This window comes from Geotrypetes seraphini, chromosome 9 (genome assembly GCF_902459505.1).
Source record: "Geotrypetes seraphini chromosome 9, aGeoSer1.1, whole genome shotgun sequence".
Classification (NCBI taxonomy): Eukaryota; Metazoa; Chordata; class Amphibia; order Gymnophiona; family Dermophiidae; genus Geotrypetes; species Geotrypetes seraphini.
This window is the reverse complement of record NC_047092.1, coordinates 75036535-75049446: the sequence shown is the minus strand read 5'-3', so window position 1 is coordinate 75049446 and position 12912 is coordinate 75036535. Positions and strand designations below refer to the sequence as shown.

The window sequence follows — 12912 nt, the reverse complement described above, 5'->3', positions numbered from 1 at the left end:
ACCTGATTTTCCTCTGATCCAATTCAGTAACCTCTCCTGCAATCCGATTCTGATCTGTGCATGCAAATGAGGGGAAATAGCATGCAAAGCAGGAAGGACGCGATTCACAACACATACCGACTGGCTGGCCGATCAAAAAACAAGCGATTGGTGTGGACCAGTCGCTTGTGCAAACACCCTGCTCTCAGCTCTGATCGCCTGCTCTCTGCCCCATCTCCTGCTCTTCCCCGCAGTGCAAGCCCGTGTTTTAACCTACCCTTTAAAACCACGGGCTGGAAATGCGCTTTTGAAGAATACATAAAAAAGGAATTCTTCCTTTTTTACATATTCTGAAAAAACCTTTAACCCGCGACGATGCTCCCACGTGACGATGCCCCCCTCCACCGCGTGCCGATGCCTGCTGCCGTCGCCGCCAACTCCCTCCTGCCACCCAAGGGATGCCCTGCCCTCTTGCCCCCCATACCTTTAACGGAGCAGGAAGGGTACTCAATCCTTCCTGCGCCAATGCCTCCCGACTTCCCACCCACTCACCAATCAACCAAAAACCAAACGGCAGGAGGGATGCCAACTATCAGCTGTACCAGCTACATCGGCCACTCAAAGATTACAGCCGAATAACTAAAAAGATAAGTGCTGTTTAGAGTTTTTCAAGTATTTTTGGATTTAATTTAAACACAGTACACTTTATAGATTAAAAAAAAACTCTTAAATATTCTCAGCTCGATGAAAGATATCCTTTCCCTGCTTTACCTTATGCATATCCATCACAGGCATCTGAGAGCTAGAGCGACCTACACTTAGTCATACTGCAGGGATAATCGAAAGTTTTATGAGGCTGCCTGGGCAGAACTTATATGTTTGACTTAGACAATGTAAAACCAGGTCTGATGGCCAGATTCTGTATAAGACACCCAGTCTCAGAAGCTGCCTAAGCAGCTTTTGAGATTCACACATGGGCGTCCTATATAGAATCACCTAACACCACGATTCTCTAACCAGCATCTATGTCAGTGTTTCTCACGTCGGTCCTGGAGTACCCCCTTGCCAGTCAGGTTTTCAGGATATCCACAATGAATATGCATAAACCTGATTTGCATGCACTGCCTCCATTATATGCAAATTTCTTTCATGCATATTCATTGTGGTTATCCTGAAAACCTGACTGGCAAGGGGATAATCCAGGACTGACTTGAGAAACACTGGTCTATGTCATAAGCACCGGTTAGAGAATCGGGTTGCCACAGAGCTGATCGCAGCAAAGGAATCTCCCTGCTGTGATCAGTTTAGCGGCCATGGCAGGGAATCCATTCTCCCCATGAAGACTACCAGCAGGAGGGATGCCCAGTTCCCTTCAAGACATCCTCCGGCAAGAGGAATGCCCAGCCCCTCCTGCCAGTACCCCCAAAGCCGACTCACCCCCACCCCTGAATTTCTGCAGCAGGAGGAGTGCACAATTCCTCCTGCCACCACCTTGCCAAGACATCCACAGCTGGAGGGATACCCAGTCTCTCCTGCTGGAACCTCCCCTAGATCATTGGCAGGAAGGATGCCCAGTCCCTCCCAATGTTCCCTCTAAGGATTGATGAGGTGTGTGCAAAAAAAAAATATGCATGAGCGACAAATTGCATACTCCACAAATTTATGAGCAGGCGCGGAGGATGCATTTTTAAACAAATGTAGTTTATCCTTGTACTCCTTATGTATTTTTAATCATCCATGGATATGTTTGTATGTTTATTGTTCAAATGGTTTTATTTATTTCCCCAAATTTATTTTTGTTATACGCATTGAAAATATTTGATATTGCATTTAAATTAAAATCTCAATAAACTTGAAACGAGTGCCCATGAGATTGTGGGAGAGTTAAATACTCAAAACTTAGAAGAATAACAATTTACTTAAAGTTTTTGCTTCGCCAGCTTTCTGGTATCTTTACATACAGTGCCATACCTAGCATATGTAACACCCAGGGCCCATCATTTTTTGGCACCCCCCCCATCTGTACGAAAAACATGATTTTTAGTAACAAGCCACACGTCACACATGAGTACCTAGGAAAAGGCAGCATCTTACCATATTGCAGTGAGCAGTACATCAATACACCCATTGTAAAACTAAACAAGCCAGACTAGTACAGATCAATCCTACACCGTCAACCCTAACAGAAAACCATGTTTTTCGAACACACAGAACACAGAAAACACCTTCGCCTGGTATGGAATATGTCATCACAAACTAACCCTTCCCCCTTTTACAAAACTGTAGTGTGGATTTTAGCCACGGTGGTAACAGCTCTGACCCTTATAGAATTCTGAGCATCAGAGCTGCTACCACCACGGCTGGCGCTAAAAAACGCTCCACAGTTTTGTAAAAGGGGGGATAAAATAGAAATACAGAGCTTCAACCCTCTAGCTCAGGGTGCCCAAACTTTTTGGGCTTGCGAGCTACTTTAAAATGACCAAGTCAAAATGATCTACCAACAATAAAATAAAAAAACACAAAGCACACTATACGCTGAGAAAATGTTAATTATCATTCCTATTCTGGTTTTTTTTCAAAGAGGTCAAGGCAGATGACTCTATGCATTGTCACCTCAGTAACAACCATACAAAAATAGACAAATATACCCCCTTCCTTTTTATTAAACCACAATAGCAGTTTTTAGCACAGGGAACTGCGCTAAATACCCAGCGCTGCTCTCGACGCTCAGAGGCTCCCTTCGCTAAAAAACACTATTGTGGTTTAGTAAAAGGGAGCCATAGTGCAAAATATAGACAGCATATATAAATTCAGACACATTTTGATCACTAAATTTAAAATAAAATCATTTTTCCTACCTTGTCTGGTGATTTCATGAGTCTCTGGTTGCACTTTCATCTTCTGACTGTGCATCCAATCTTTCTTCCCTTCTTTCAGCCTGTATGCTTCCTCTCCTCCAGACCTCATTCCCTCCCCTTTTTCTTCCTCTCTCCCTGCCCTTTCTTTCTTTTTTCTCTCTCCCTGCCCCCTTTCTTTCTTCCTATCCTCCACAAAGCCACTGCTTCCACCATCGGGGGAAACAGGCCCCAAAGCCACCGCCGCGGCTGTCCGAAGCTCTCTCTGCTTCACACCGGGCCGACCAGCTTCCCCCGACGTCAATTCTGCCGTCGGAGAGGAAGTTCTGCCCAGCCAGGCAGCGATTGGCTGGCCCGAACTTCCTCTCCGACTGCAGCCTTAGGGCGGTGCACAGCCGGGGCGGACCGCCCCTCCGCCCTTGGAGGACACTGAAGACGTGGCAGCGGCTCCTCTCACGAATCCCCACCCGTCGGGACGTCCGATGCAGTCGGGGATCTTGAGAGGAGCCGCCGCTGCATCTTTTAACTTTAAACTACAGGCCGCCGCCTCTTCTTCTCACCTCTGCCCTCGAGTGAGCGACAGGGGAAAGCGTATGAGCGACGCCACTGAAAATAGTGAGCGATCGCTCATGCGCTCACCTTAGAGGGAACACTGCGTCCTGCTGAACCCCCCCCCCACACACACACACACACACACACTGAAGGGCATGCTCCCCAAGCCCACCTGGATCTCACAGTACCTTTTTTAAGTTGGCTGGCTGGAGGGAAGCTTCTTCCCTCTGGCCAGCAGGCCCGCTTCCACTGAATGGCAGGCCTGCCCCTTCCCAGTGCATTGTGGGATACACTTGGGGGGGGTCCTAGGCCCTGATTGGCCCAGGCGCTTAAGGCCTCTCCCATAGGAGGGGCCTTAGGCACCTGGGCCAACCAGAATCTTAACCTTTCTCCCAGTGCATTATGGGATGCGCTAGGAGTACTCTAAGACTCCAATTGGCCAGATCCCTTAAGCCACCCCCTATTTAAATATAAGAATGAAAATTTTATTTTCTATGATCTCTCTCAATTGGTGATGTTTCTGAGTAATAAAATGGTGGATTAGGGTCATGAGACAGAGAACAAAATGTCTGTGGAACAGAGGGCTCAGGATTGATAAACTCTTCTCTGATGGAGAATATTTCTGTATTCTAGGGGGTTTTTCTTGCTTTGTTTTATGGAAGACTTTTGTCTTTTTTTGTTCCTTTAGGATGGTTGGCTCTCTTGTCCCCACCCCCTCCTCCTCCCCACCACCAAAATCTTGTAGATTTAGTTAAAAATTGTAAAATTGTCAATGCTTTATGTAATTTAATGGCCTTTTTTTTTTTTTGTAATTTCATAAATACCATTTCTTTTTCTGTTTCTAAATTTTTCTTGAATATCTAAATTGAAACTTAATAAAAAATAAAATTAAAAAAGCAGAGAGTAGCAGACATGACCTCCAGAGAACATACAACAAAATAAAATAAACTTTGCCTCATCAGCTGTTTCTTCTTCAGGTAATACTCAAGTAGGAGTGTCAGTAGACAATGCAAAGTCGTTGTCACTGTGAGTCCAACTGATGGTACATTTACCACTAGATATCTTGAATAGATTCCAAAAATACATATGATTTGGTTTCCCAGATGACAAGACATTTGCAGGGATATTTCAAGAAAAATGTGCCACCTCCGGCTAAGACCTTAGGTCTCAACTGGAGAAAGGCCTTTCGATGATATTGTGTTTGTCTTGACACATCTGGGAAAACCGACACAGTATGACCAGCTTTTTTGGGAAAGTATGCCTTCATAATTTTCCTCTTTTCATCCATAGATGACATTGCCACTAATAAAGTGGATCTTTTTTATATAATTTTTGCATATTTTCTGAAAAATTTGTAAGATCCAAACTATAAGGGGAACTCAAAACATCTAACTCTCCTTTGTTTCTTTAATTGCCTGGGGTACGTAATACACATTGAGGATCTCTATCTTCCATATTAATTTGCAAGACATCTTTTAGATATAATTTAAAGAATGCCCTAGGAGAAAGAAAATGTATCTGTGGAAAATTTAATAGTCTTAAGTTAGCTGATTTAGAAATAGTTTCAAGGGTCTCCAGTTTAGATTGTATTTAATGGCCAAAGCCTGTGTTGACTGGCAGATCTGAATCTGCTTTTCCATCTTACCTATTGAATTTTCCAAAGCCATTAATCTTATATCTTGTTCAGCAAGCTTGACTTAAGTTTTTTTCAGTAAACTTGCTGAAATTTTGTAAATTTTCATGCAATGTTTTATCCATTTTTTTAATGGCTAACATTATATCTTTCAAAGGTATCACCTGGTTTCAGTAAATGAATCCTGAATTGAAAAAGTCGAAACTGCAATTGGGGGAGGGATTACAGAAACTTGAGATTCTATGGCCTGAGACGACTGGGCTAAATCTCCAACTAATTGGACTTTACCAATTTCAGAAGAAACATCCAAATTTAAACTTAAACTTGAAAGTCCACTCCTATCATTCAAGGGTTGGGGGGAGAGGTACGCTTCCCTAATGATAAGAATGTTTCTAGGAGGTTGAGGGGGCTTACCGGAAGAACAACACCTACTGGAGTCAGATGTTTGTCCATTGGACCCTTAAGATCATTAGATCCAATTTTACCTCTAACACCTCCTTTTCTTTTCCCCATCAAAACAGAATTTATAAACTGAAGAATCTGGGGATTTGCTGTCCTACACCAAGTCCCTCTCCGACAAGGCTTTCAGGAAGTTCAGACACGCCCTTGAATACTCTGAGGATATGCCACTTTTCATGCAGTTTGATTTGTGAGCAGGCAGAGCTGCCTGCTAGCTGCTCAACCAATCAGATTCAGAGTAGTGTCATCAAGGCCTTCAGGGGGCTGGGAGAATCCCTAGCCCAGCCGTGATTTTTGTTGTTGTTTACTTTTTGCTCAATGCAGCCGAGATGTCGAACTGTAGAAATACAGATTGTGTACCCCTGCTTAGGTAAGATTTGGCCTTTGATGTCAGTTCTAGCATTAATGTTTCTGTACTTATACATGGATCTGAAACCATGTTGCAACTTATGGAATCCATCTACCTTGTATAAGAAGTCAGGTAGTTGGAAGCTGATATAAAACTCCAGCATTTTTCAGGCCATGGTATTCCAGCCATTGGCCTTAAAGTTCTGTCTTGGTTAGGTCTGCTCCTGTGGCCTTAGGAATCAGTCAGTGCAATAGCCCTCCTCCACCCCCCACCCCACCGCACTCCCCACTTGGAGAAATTCCTGCCTAAATTTATGTATATGCTTTGTTGTTTTTTAAGCCATGAAATCAGAGAATGCACTAAAATTTATGCTTCCTTTGTCAGTGGGCTTATGTCTACCTAATCAACTAGAATTAGATCCTAGAAAAAGGATGCAAATAAATGTAAATTCCTTCTAGAAATCTATGCAATTTTTGAATTTTTGCTCACTGTATTTTCTAACAATTTCAGGGCCATAATAATTAGAAATGGGGAAATTATTCCAATGTCTTCAGAGTTCACTCCTGAAACTGAGCGTCAGCGGCTGCAATATCTGGTAAGACATGTAACCTTAACAAAGAAATGTTGATTCTAATATGCCTAAAGCTTAGCATGTGTGAAATGCAGCACATCCTATTTTTATACCCCACGGTACTTCACGCATGCTAATGTCCATTAGCATGTGCTAAGTTTTAGTTAAAGGGTCCCATAGAGGCGAAAGACATTGGAGCCACTGGTTGGTTCTATTGGCTGTAAGTTGGTGTTGCAAATTCTGAAGTGTATAAGAATTAGAACATGACATTGCAGATTCAATACACACACACACACACACTTTTATTAGCTAAATGCTGAGCTATAAACCAGTCAGATTTTTTAGGATATCCTTAATAACTATGTATGAGATACATTTGTTTGCATTGTTTGTATGTATGTTCATTGAGGATCTCTTGACAGGTTTGTGGCTTTCCTTTGGTTTATGGTATCAGTGAGACTGTAATTTAATACTGTTGTATGTGACCTCCCCTTTAGTTATCTTCATGTCATTCTTTAAGGAGAGAAGGAAGAATCAGAGTATGAATGACCACAACCACTGACCCTCAAGCTTTGCTTTGAAGAATGCTGGTGTAGAAAGACTGAGGTTGAAATAGACACTAGAAAATGACAAGGGATTATTTCCCGCGGTTATCCGCGGGGACAGGAACAGTGATGAATTTTGTCACCGTGTCATCAAGTTAGGTGCCACTAGGCATCTCTAACTTAGGTGCCAGTATATTAGGCCAGAATTTCCTTGGCCTAAAATACCAGCACCTAACTCTTTCTACGCCCAAACTCTGCCCCTAAACATGCCTACTTTTTAGGTAGGCGCCTATCAAAATAGGTGCATACCCGAAAATTAAATTTTTAAAAATTGTTTTTAATTTGTTTTTAATGGTGCTGTTCAATTAACAGCACTGATTGAACCATTTTAAAAAATTTGTTAGGTACCTATAACAGCTAGTGCACTGACAAGCACGTGCACGACAATTGCACCCTGTCAATTGCGCGCACCGACAAGTGCATGCATGACAATTGCGCCCCGTCAAATGTGCACACCAAAGAGGGAACGTTTGAAAGAAGAGATGCACAGGGAAGGGTCTAAGGCCCTGATTGGCTCAGGCGCCTCAGACCCCTCCCAAGGGAATGGGCCTGAGGGGTCTGAGCCAATCAGGGCCTTCCAGCTATCCACTTATGTAAAAAGTGCCCATAATCATCAACTAAACCTTACCCTAACACTGGATTCCAAGTGAATCTTTTAAGTGTAGTGGGGGGGGGTCCCCCCTCTAAAAAGAGGGTTACTTTGTAACCCTCAAAAAGACAAAATAGTATCCACTAAACTGCATGACTCTCTTTACTAACTAATTAGCTGCTGTGAATTGTGATCGCAGCTGTATCTTAGTAATTGATTTGTCTATACAATTTTTGTGAGGGAGTGGGCTTCAATTTACCATTATGAAATCCAATGTACATGTTAATTCTTCTGTAAAGAGCACCAATTAAAATTGTATCCCCTTCAAAAGAATACCAATTATGTGACTCTTTATTTATCATGTGCACATTTGACGGGTCACCTTCCATTCAGTGTGTGCATTTGTCGTGCGGGCATTTGACGGGTCACCATAGCAGCTAGTTGTTCCAATCTAAGGACCTAACAGCAGGGTCAAAGGACTCACCTGGTATTCCTATGCTAACCAGCTAGCATGCACCAAAGTGGTTGCACTAATTCTTTAGAAGTGGAACAACCACAGTCTTCTACCAGAAATGTCCTCTTCCTCCCAAAAATATTTTTAGTGCATGGATTAGTGTATGCTAATTTGGAGTTAATACAGGAAAACTGAGCATGTCCCATGGTATGCCATTTTATGCTGCATTAGGCACAAGGCAATGACGTTATTTTTTTCCATATTACTTGATGTATTTATTTTCAGTGCTACCTGGAAGGCTTATATTTAATGTTTTGTTTCTAGTTTACCGTATATACTCAAATATAAACCGGGATTTTTGGGCCAAAAATGGGGGTCCCGGTTTATATTCGGGTCAATGCCACCTCCCAGAATTTTTTTAAGGCCGCCACTGCCAGGCTCTGCCCCCACCTCCTTCCCTGCCCTAGCCTCATACGGTACCTCATCTTGGCGATCCACGGTGGAGATGTAGCGGGCAGGAGTGAACTTTCCAAGTTCCTGCCCTGCTGCTAATCGGCTGCTGCGAGTTCCTTTGGCTGCTGAGCAACATGAACAGGAGCGCGATTTGGCCCTGCTGCTCGGTACTGAGAGGCATCCTTACTGGCTCCCGCAAATTCTCGTGAGAATGATTCACAGGAGCCAGTAAGGCTGCCTCTCAGTACCGAGCAGCAGAGCCAAATCGCGCTCCTGCTTGTGTCGCTTAGCAGCCGAAGGAACTCACGGCAGCCAGTTAGCAGCAGGGCAGGAACTTGGAAAGTTCGCTCCTTTCCGCTGCACCTCCACCATGGATCGCCAAGATGAGGTACTGTATGAGGCTAGGGAAGGGAGGAAGGTGGGGGCAGAACCTGGGAGGGAGGGTGCAGAGTCTGATGGGAAAAGGAAGAAAGGGTGCTGGGTGCAGAGTGACAGGGGAGGAAGGAAGGAAGGGGGCTGGTGCAATGCCTGACAGGGGAAGGGGAAGGAAGGGGGCTGGAACAGAGCCTGACAGGGGAGGGGAGGATGGAAGGGTGCTGGGCGCAGAGCCTGACAGGGGAGGGGAGGAAGGAAGGGGGGCTGGGTGCAGAGCCTGACGGGGCAGGACACTTGAATATTAAGCCGCCCGACTTATATTCGAGTCAACCATTTATTTTTATTTTTTCCTCCTTTTTGGGGAGAAAGGGGTGGCTCGACTTATATTCGAGTATATACAGTGTATTTGAGAACAACAATGGATTAGAATAGTGCTTGATCTGATTTCCTCCAGAATATTTCTTACTATTGCTTGTTTCATTTTTTGCATGTACCTTTTTAAATACACAATGTCATGGTTGTCTTTTTCAAAGGAGAAGGACCGAGCACAGTTAGAGCAGGGAAATAAATCATTCTGACATTTTCAAATGATTTTTAAGCAAGTTTTGTAAAATATTAAGGGGAACATTTTCAGAGGCCTAGTGTCTGTCCATTCTCCATTTATGATGGAAAAGCCATAGTAAATGATTCTTGAAAAAGTCTAAGGGGCATTTTTACTAAAGTGTAGTAAGTTGTTGCACTTATCAACCTTTAGGAGTAATAAGTAGTGCAAAGCCTGTGTGGTAAATGCAAGGGATGTATCCAGCATCTGCCCTGATTTTACTGCACAGGAACCACGTTACATGCAGTGGCAGATAGCTTATATATGGAAGGCTGACCTGTAGCATATGTTGTACAGAATAGGCTGCAAGTAAGCATCATTGTGGCACTCTGTTATAGAATTACCCTATAAAAACAATTATGTAAAGGGTTGCCTACTTTTAGGCATCACGACAGTGCCAGTCTAAAGTTTATTCATCTGATTTTTGCATTGGGAATTTCTGATCATATTACACCTTAATGTATATTGCTATACTGGCTCACAATTGAGGCCTGTATTATTTTCAAGCTTAGTAGTTTACCTACCCCCCTCCCACACACACACACACTTTCACAAAGCCATGTAAGGCTTTTTTTATCACCAGCCACGGCGGTATTAGCTCTGATGCTTATAGGAATTCTATGAGCGTCAGAGCTAATACCACCACAGCTAGAGATTTTAAAAAGCCTAACACAGCTTTGTAAAAGGAGCCCTTAATGTTTAAGATCTTGTGTGGTAATCATCCCTTTATACATGTCTTCTTTAATATGTAGACGTTGTCGCAACCCCCGGGCTCCTGATCACCGCAGCGAGCCGGGTTCACCACGACCGTTACTGCTCCCAGCGTGTTCCCTCCAACTAGGGAATCCTTCAGGCCCCCTAGGCAACAGCCTAGGGTAAAACAGCAAGTAAAATGTCCACAGTGCAAGCAAGCAAGGAATCCACACACACTCAAAGAGGTTCAGAAATAAAGTTAGACTTTTATTCCTTACCAGGTTGCTCTGAGATTCTTAGCAGGCTATAGTATTTTCCAATACATTGGTGCAAAAAGCCAAAACATACAATGCTAGGCCAACCTGGCCACGCTGGTTTCACCACCGTCAGAATGATCCTTATTTCCAAAATCAAAAAGGGAAAAAGAAACACAAAAACCAAAACTATGGCTGGGCTTCAATTTCTACAGCTCAGTTGTCTTCAACAGCCTAAATAGGTAAAGGTAAGTTCAGCAATAAGGAAACATACACACAGTTCTTGTTGCATGACAATAAACTTTTCATAAGCCAAAAGTAAACTGTTAAAGCTGGAGGGCTCTGACACTGGCTGACTGCAGTCAAGGAACTTATTCAAATGGATGACGTTCCCTGCAGTAGCTTATCAGCAGCAATTAGTCTCCAGCTGTGTGGAGAGGAGGTAAGCAAAAAGCTCTGTAGTGAATTGTTCAAGCAGTTTAAAGTTATAAACAATGTAACAGCATTTTTCACAACCTAGCTCTGAAAAGTGAGACAATTCTGCTGTACACCAAAAATAACTCAGTCTCAGGATTTCACCAAAAGAAACAGGTAAGAAAAAGTATCAAACACTTCCCACCTTTTCAGCTTGTGTCCATGACTTCTAGCCTCTCACTGGGCTCACTGGACAAACCAATATCCATAGGTTCATAGCTTTCAAACTGCTTCTCAACGGTGGGTTCCTTCAGACTCTTCAGAAAGGTCCACCATCTCCCACTCTTCCCCCAGCTCATCAGCATTCAGCCAGGCAGAGAAATCATGCTGCCTCTCTGGATCACGTTCCCAGTTCCTCTGCTCCTCCCCCTCTCTGGGTCTCAGCTGCCTCATTTTAATAGGCTCCAAATCACACCTCCCTGCTCTAAAGAGGGGGAAGGGAGAAAGCTCCCTCCCTCTGCAGCTGTGACTGGTCACATGACAGCTTCATACTAGGTCTCTGCCTTTCTGGGAGATGTATTTTCCTGTTCCCTGAGCTCTAACAGCCGGCTTGGAAGAGTAACCTGCAACTGGTCTGTACTCTCCCTGGCAGTCACTGTCTGACTCACCAATCTCGGTGCAAGGGAGGTCAGTGCACTCATACTCAACAGAGCCAACCTGGTCAGTTCTCCTGCATAGGGGCTTCCTGCTCTTCTTAGTTAGACCTGAGACAAAGCTAGGAGGAGAGCTAGATTTGTCACAACGTGTATCTTGTCACTCTCCCAGAGCCCACTAGAGTCTGACCTATGACACAGAATACCTTTGTGCCTCCTTCCACTTCCCCAATCTGACTGAGTCTCTGGTTTATATTGGGGAAAGCCCCACCCCAGCCTATGTGGTATAGGAACTGGCCAAGTCTCTCTCTGGCTCCGCCTTTGGCCGGACTGCAAATAACAGTTAGGGAACTGAGGTTGTTTTAAATCAGATTTAAAGGGCTTTATTTTCTGTCTGGAGAAGGGTTACCATTTGGCTCGAGAAAAAGAAGGACGGATTGAGATATCTGGGTTTTCCTTTTACTGAAAGCAATGGAAGTAAGGAGGACAGATAGAAAACACCTAGGCTTTACTTCTGTTGAAAGCAATGGAAGTAAAACCCGGATGTCGGGAAGGAGTGACGTCACCGCTGAAGATGGCAGCCAAGTGCTGAGGCTCCATCTTTAGCCAACAGCTACCCCGTTTGTTGGGCGATCGTGGCGACATTGAGCCTCCCCCGACACTACCCATTAAAATGGGCGATTGCGGTGACATCGAGCCTCCCCCGATGGTGTGGCCGGGAGCGGGCTTCACCCAGTGCTAAGACATTTGAAGAGGAGCACGTTCCACAGTATTTTTTTGTTTCTGGGTTTTACCATACTTACTGTGGAACCTGTTGGGTTTTCTTTGGTTGCTGCCCACCTTAAAACTACATATTAATGGCACATGCACTCATGTTACAGAACTGTGCTTAGATGGAATGCTAATCATTCACACACACATATGCATACATACCTGCTTATCTGACTAAATACTAGCATTTGCAGTCTAAATTTAGGCAGCTCCTTATAGAATTTCCTCTTATTTACTTAACCCAGATTTTCTAAATGGTATCGGGTTTTTAGGCATCGTAGATGCCCAAGCTCAGTAAAAAAAACACCATTTAAGTGATGTTTTTCATCGATTTTCACGGCGCCTACTAGCACCCCAGAAATTGGCATCAGAATTGCGCCTCTGTAACACCTGAAGTGGCCTCAGAGCAGATATAAATATATATACTTACTTTGTCTGGGGTAGTTCTAGAAAGACACATTTATTTATTTTAGCATTTATATACCACATATAGCATAAGTGGTCTACATTCAAGTACTCAAGCAGTTTTCCCTATCTGTCTTGGCATGCTCATACTCTATCTATCGTATCTGGGACAATTGGGGGATTAAGTGACTTGCCCAGGGGTCACAAGGAACACCACTGGATTTGAACCCACCACCTCAGGGCCAAG

The 12912-nt window shown here is 43.8% G+C and overlaps 1 protein-coding gene across 3 annotated transcripts in view; it reads left to right on the top strand.

The window, feature by feature from the left end:
- PPM1H (protein phosphatase, Mg2+/Mn2+ dependent 1H) overlaps nucleotides 1–12912 on the top strand; it is a 261462-nt gene that overhangs the window by 182747 nt on the left and 65803 nt on the right. For all 3 annotated transcript variants that reach the window (XM_033958800.1, XM_033958801.1, XM_033958802.1), the window contains exon 5: nucleotides 6338–6422. In XM_033958800.1, the coding sequence (XP_033814691.1) occupies nucleotides 6338–6422 (85 nt within the window). The remainder of the gene's footprint in view (nucleotides 1–6337; nucleotides 6423–12912) is intronic.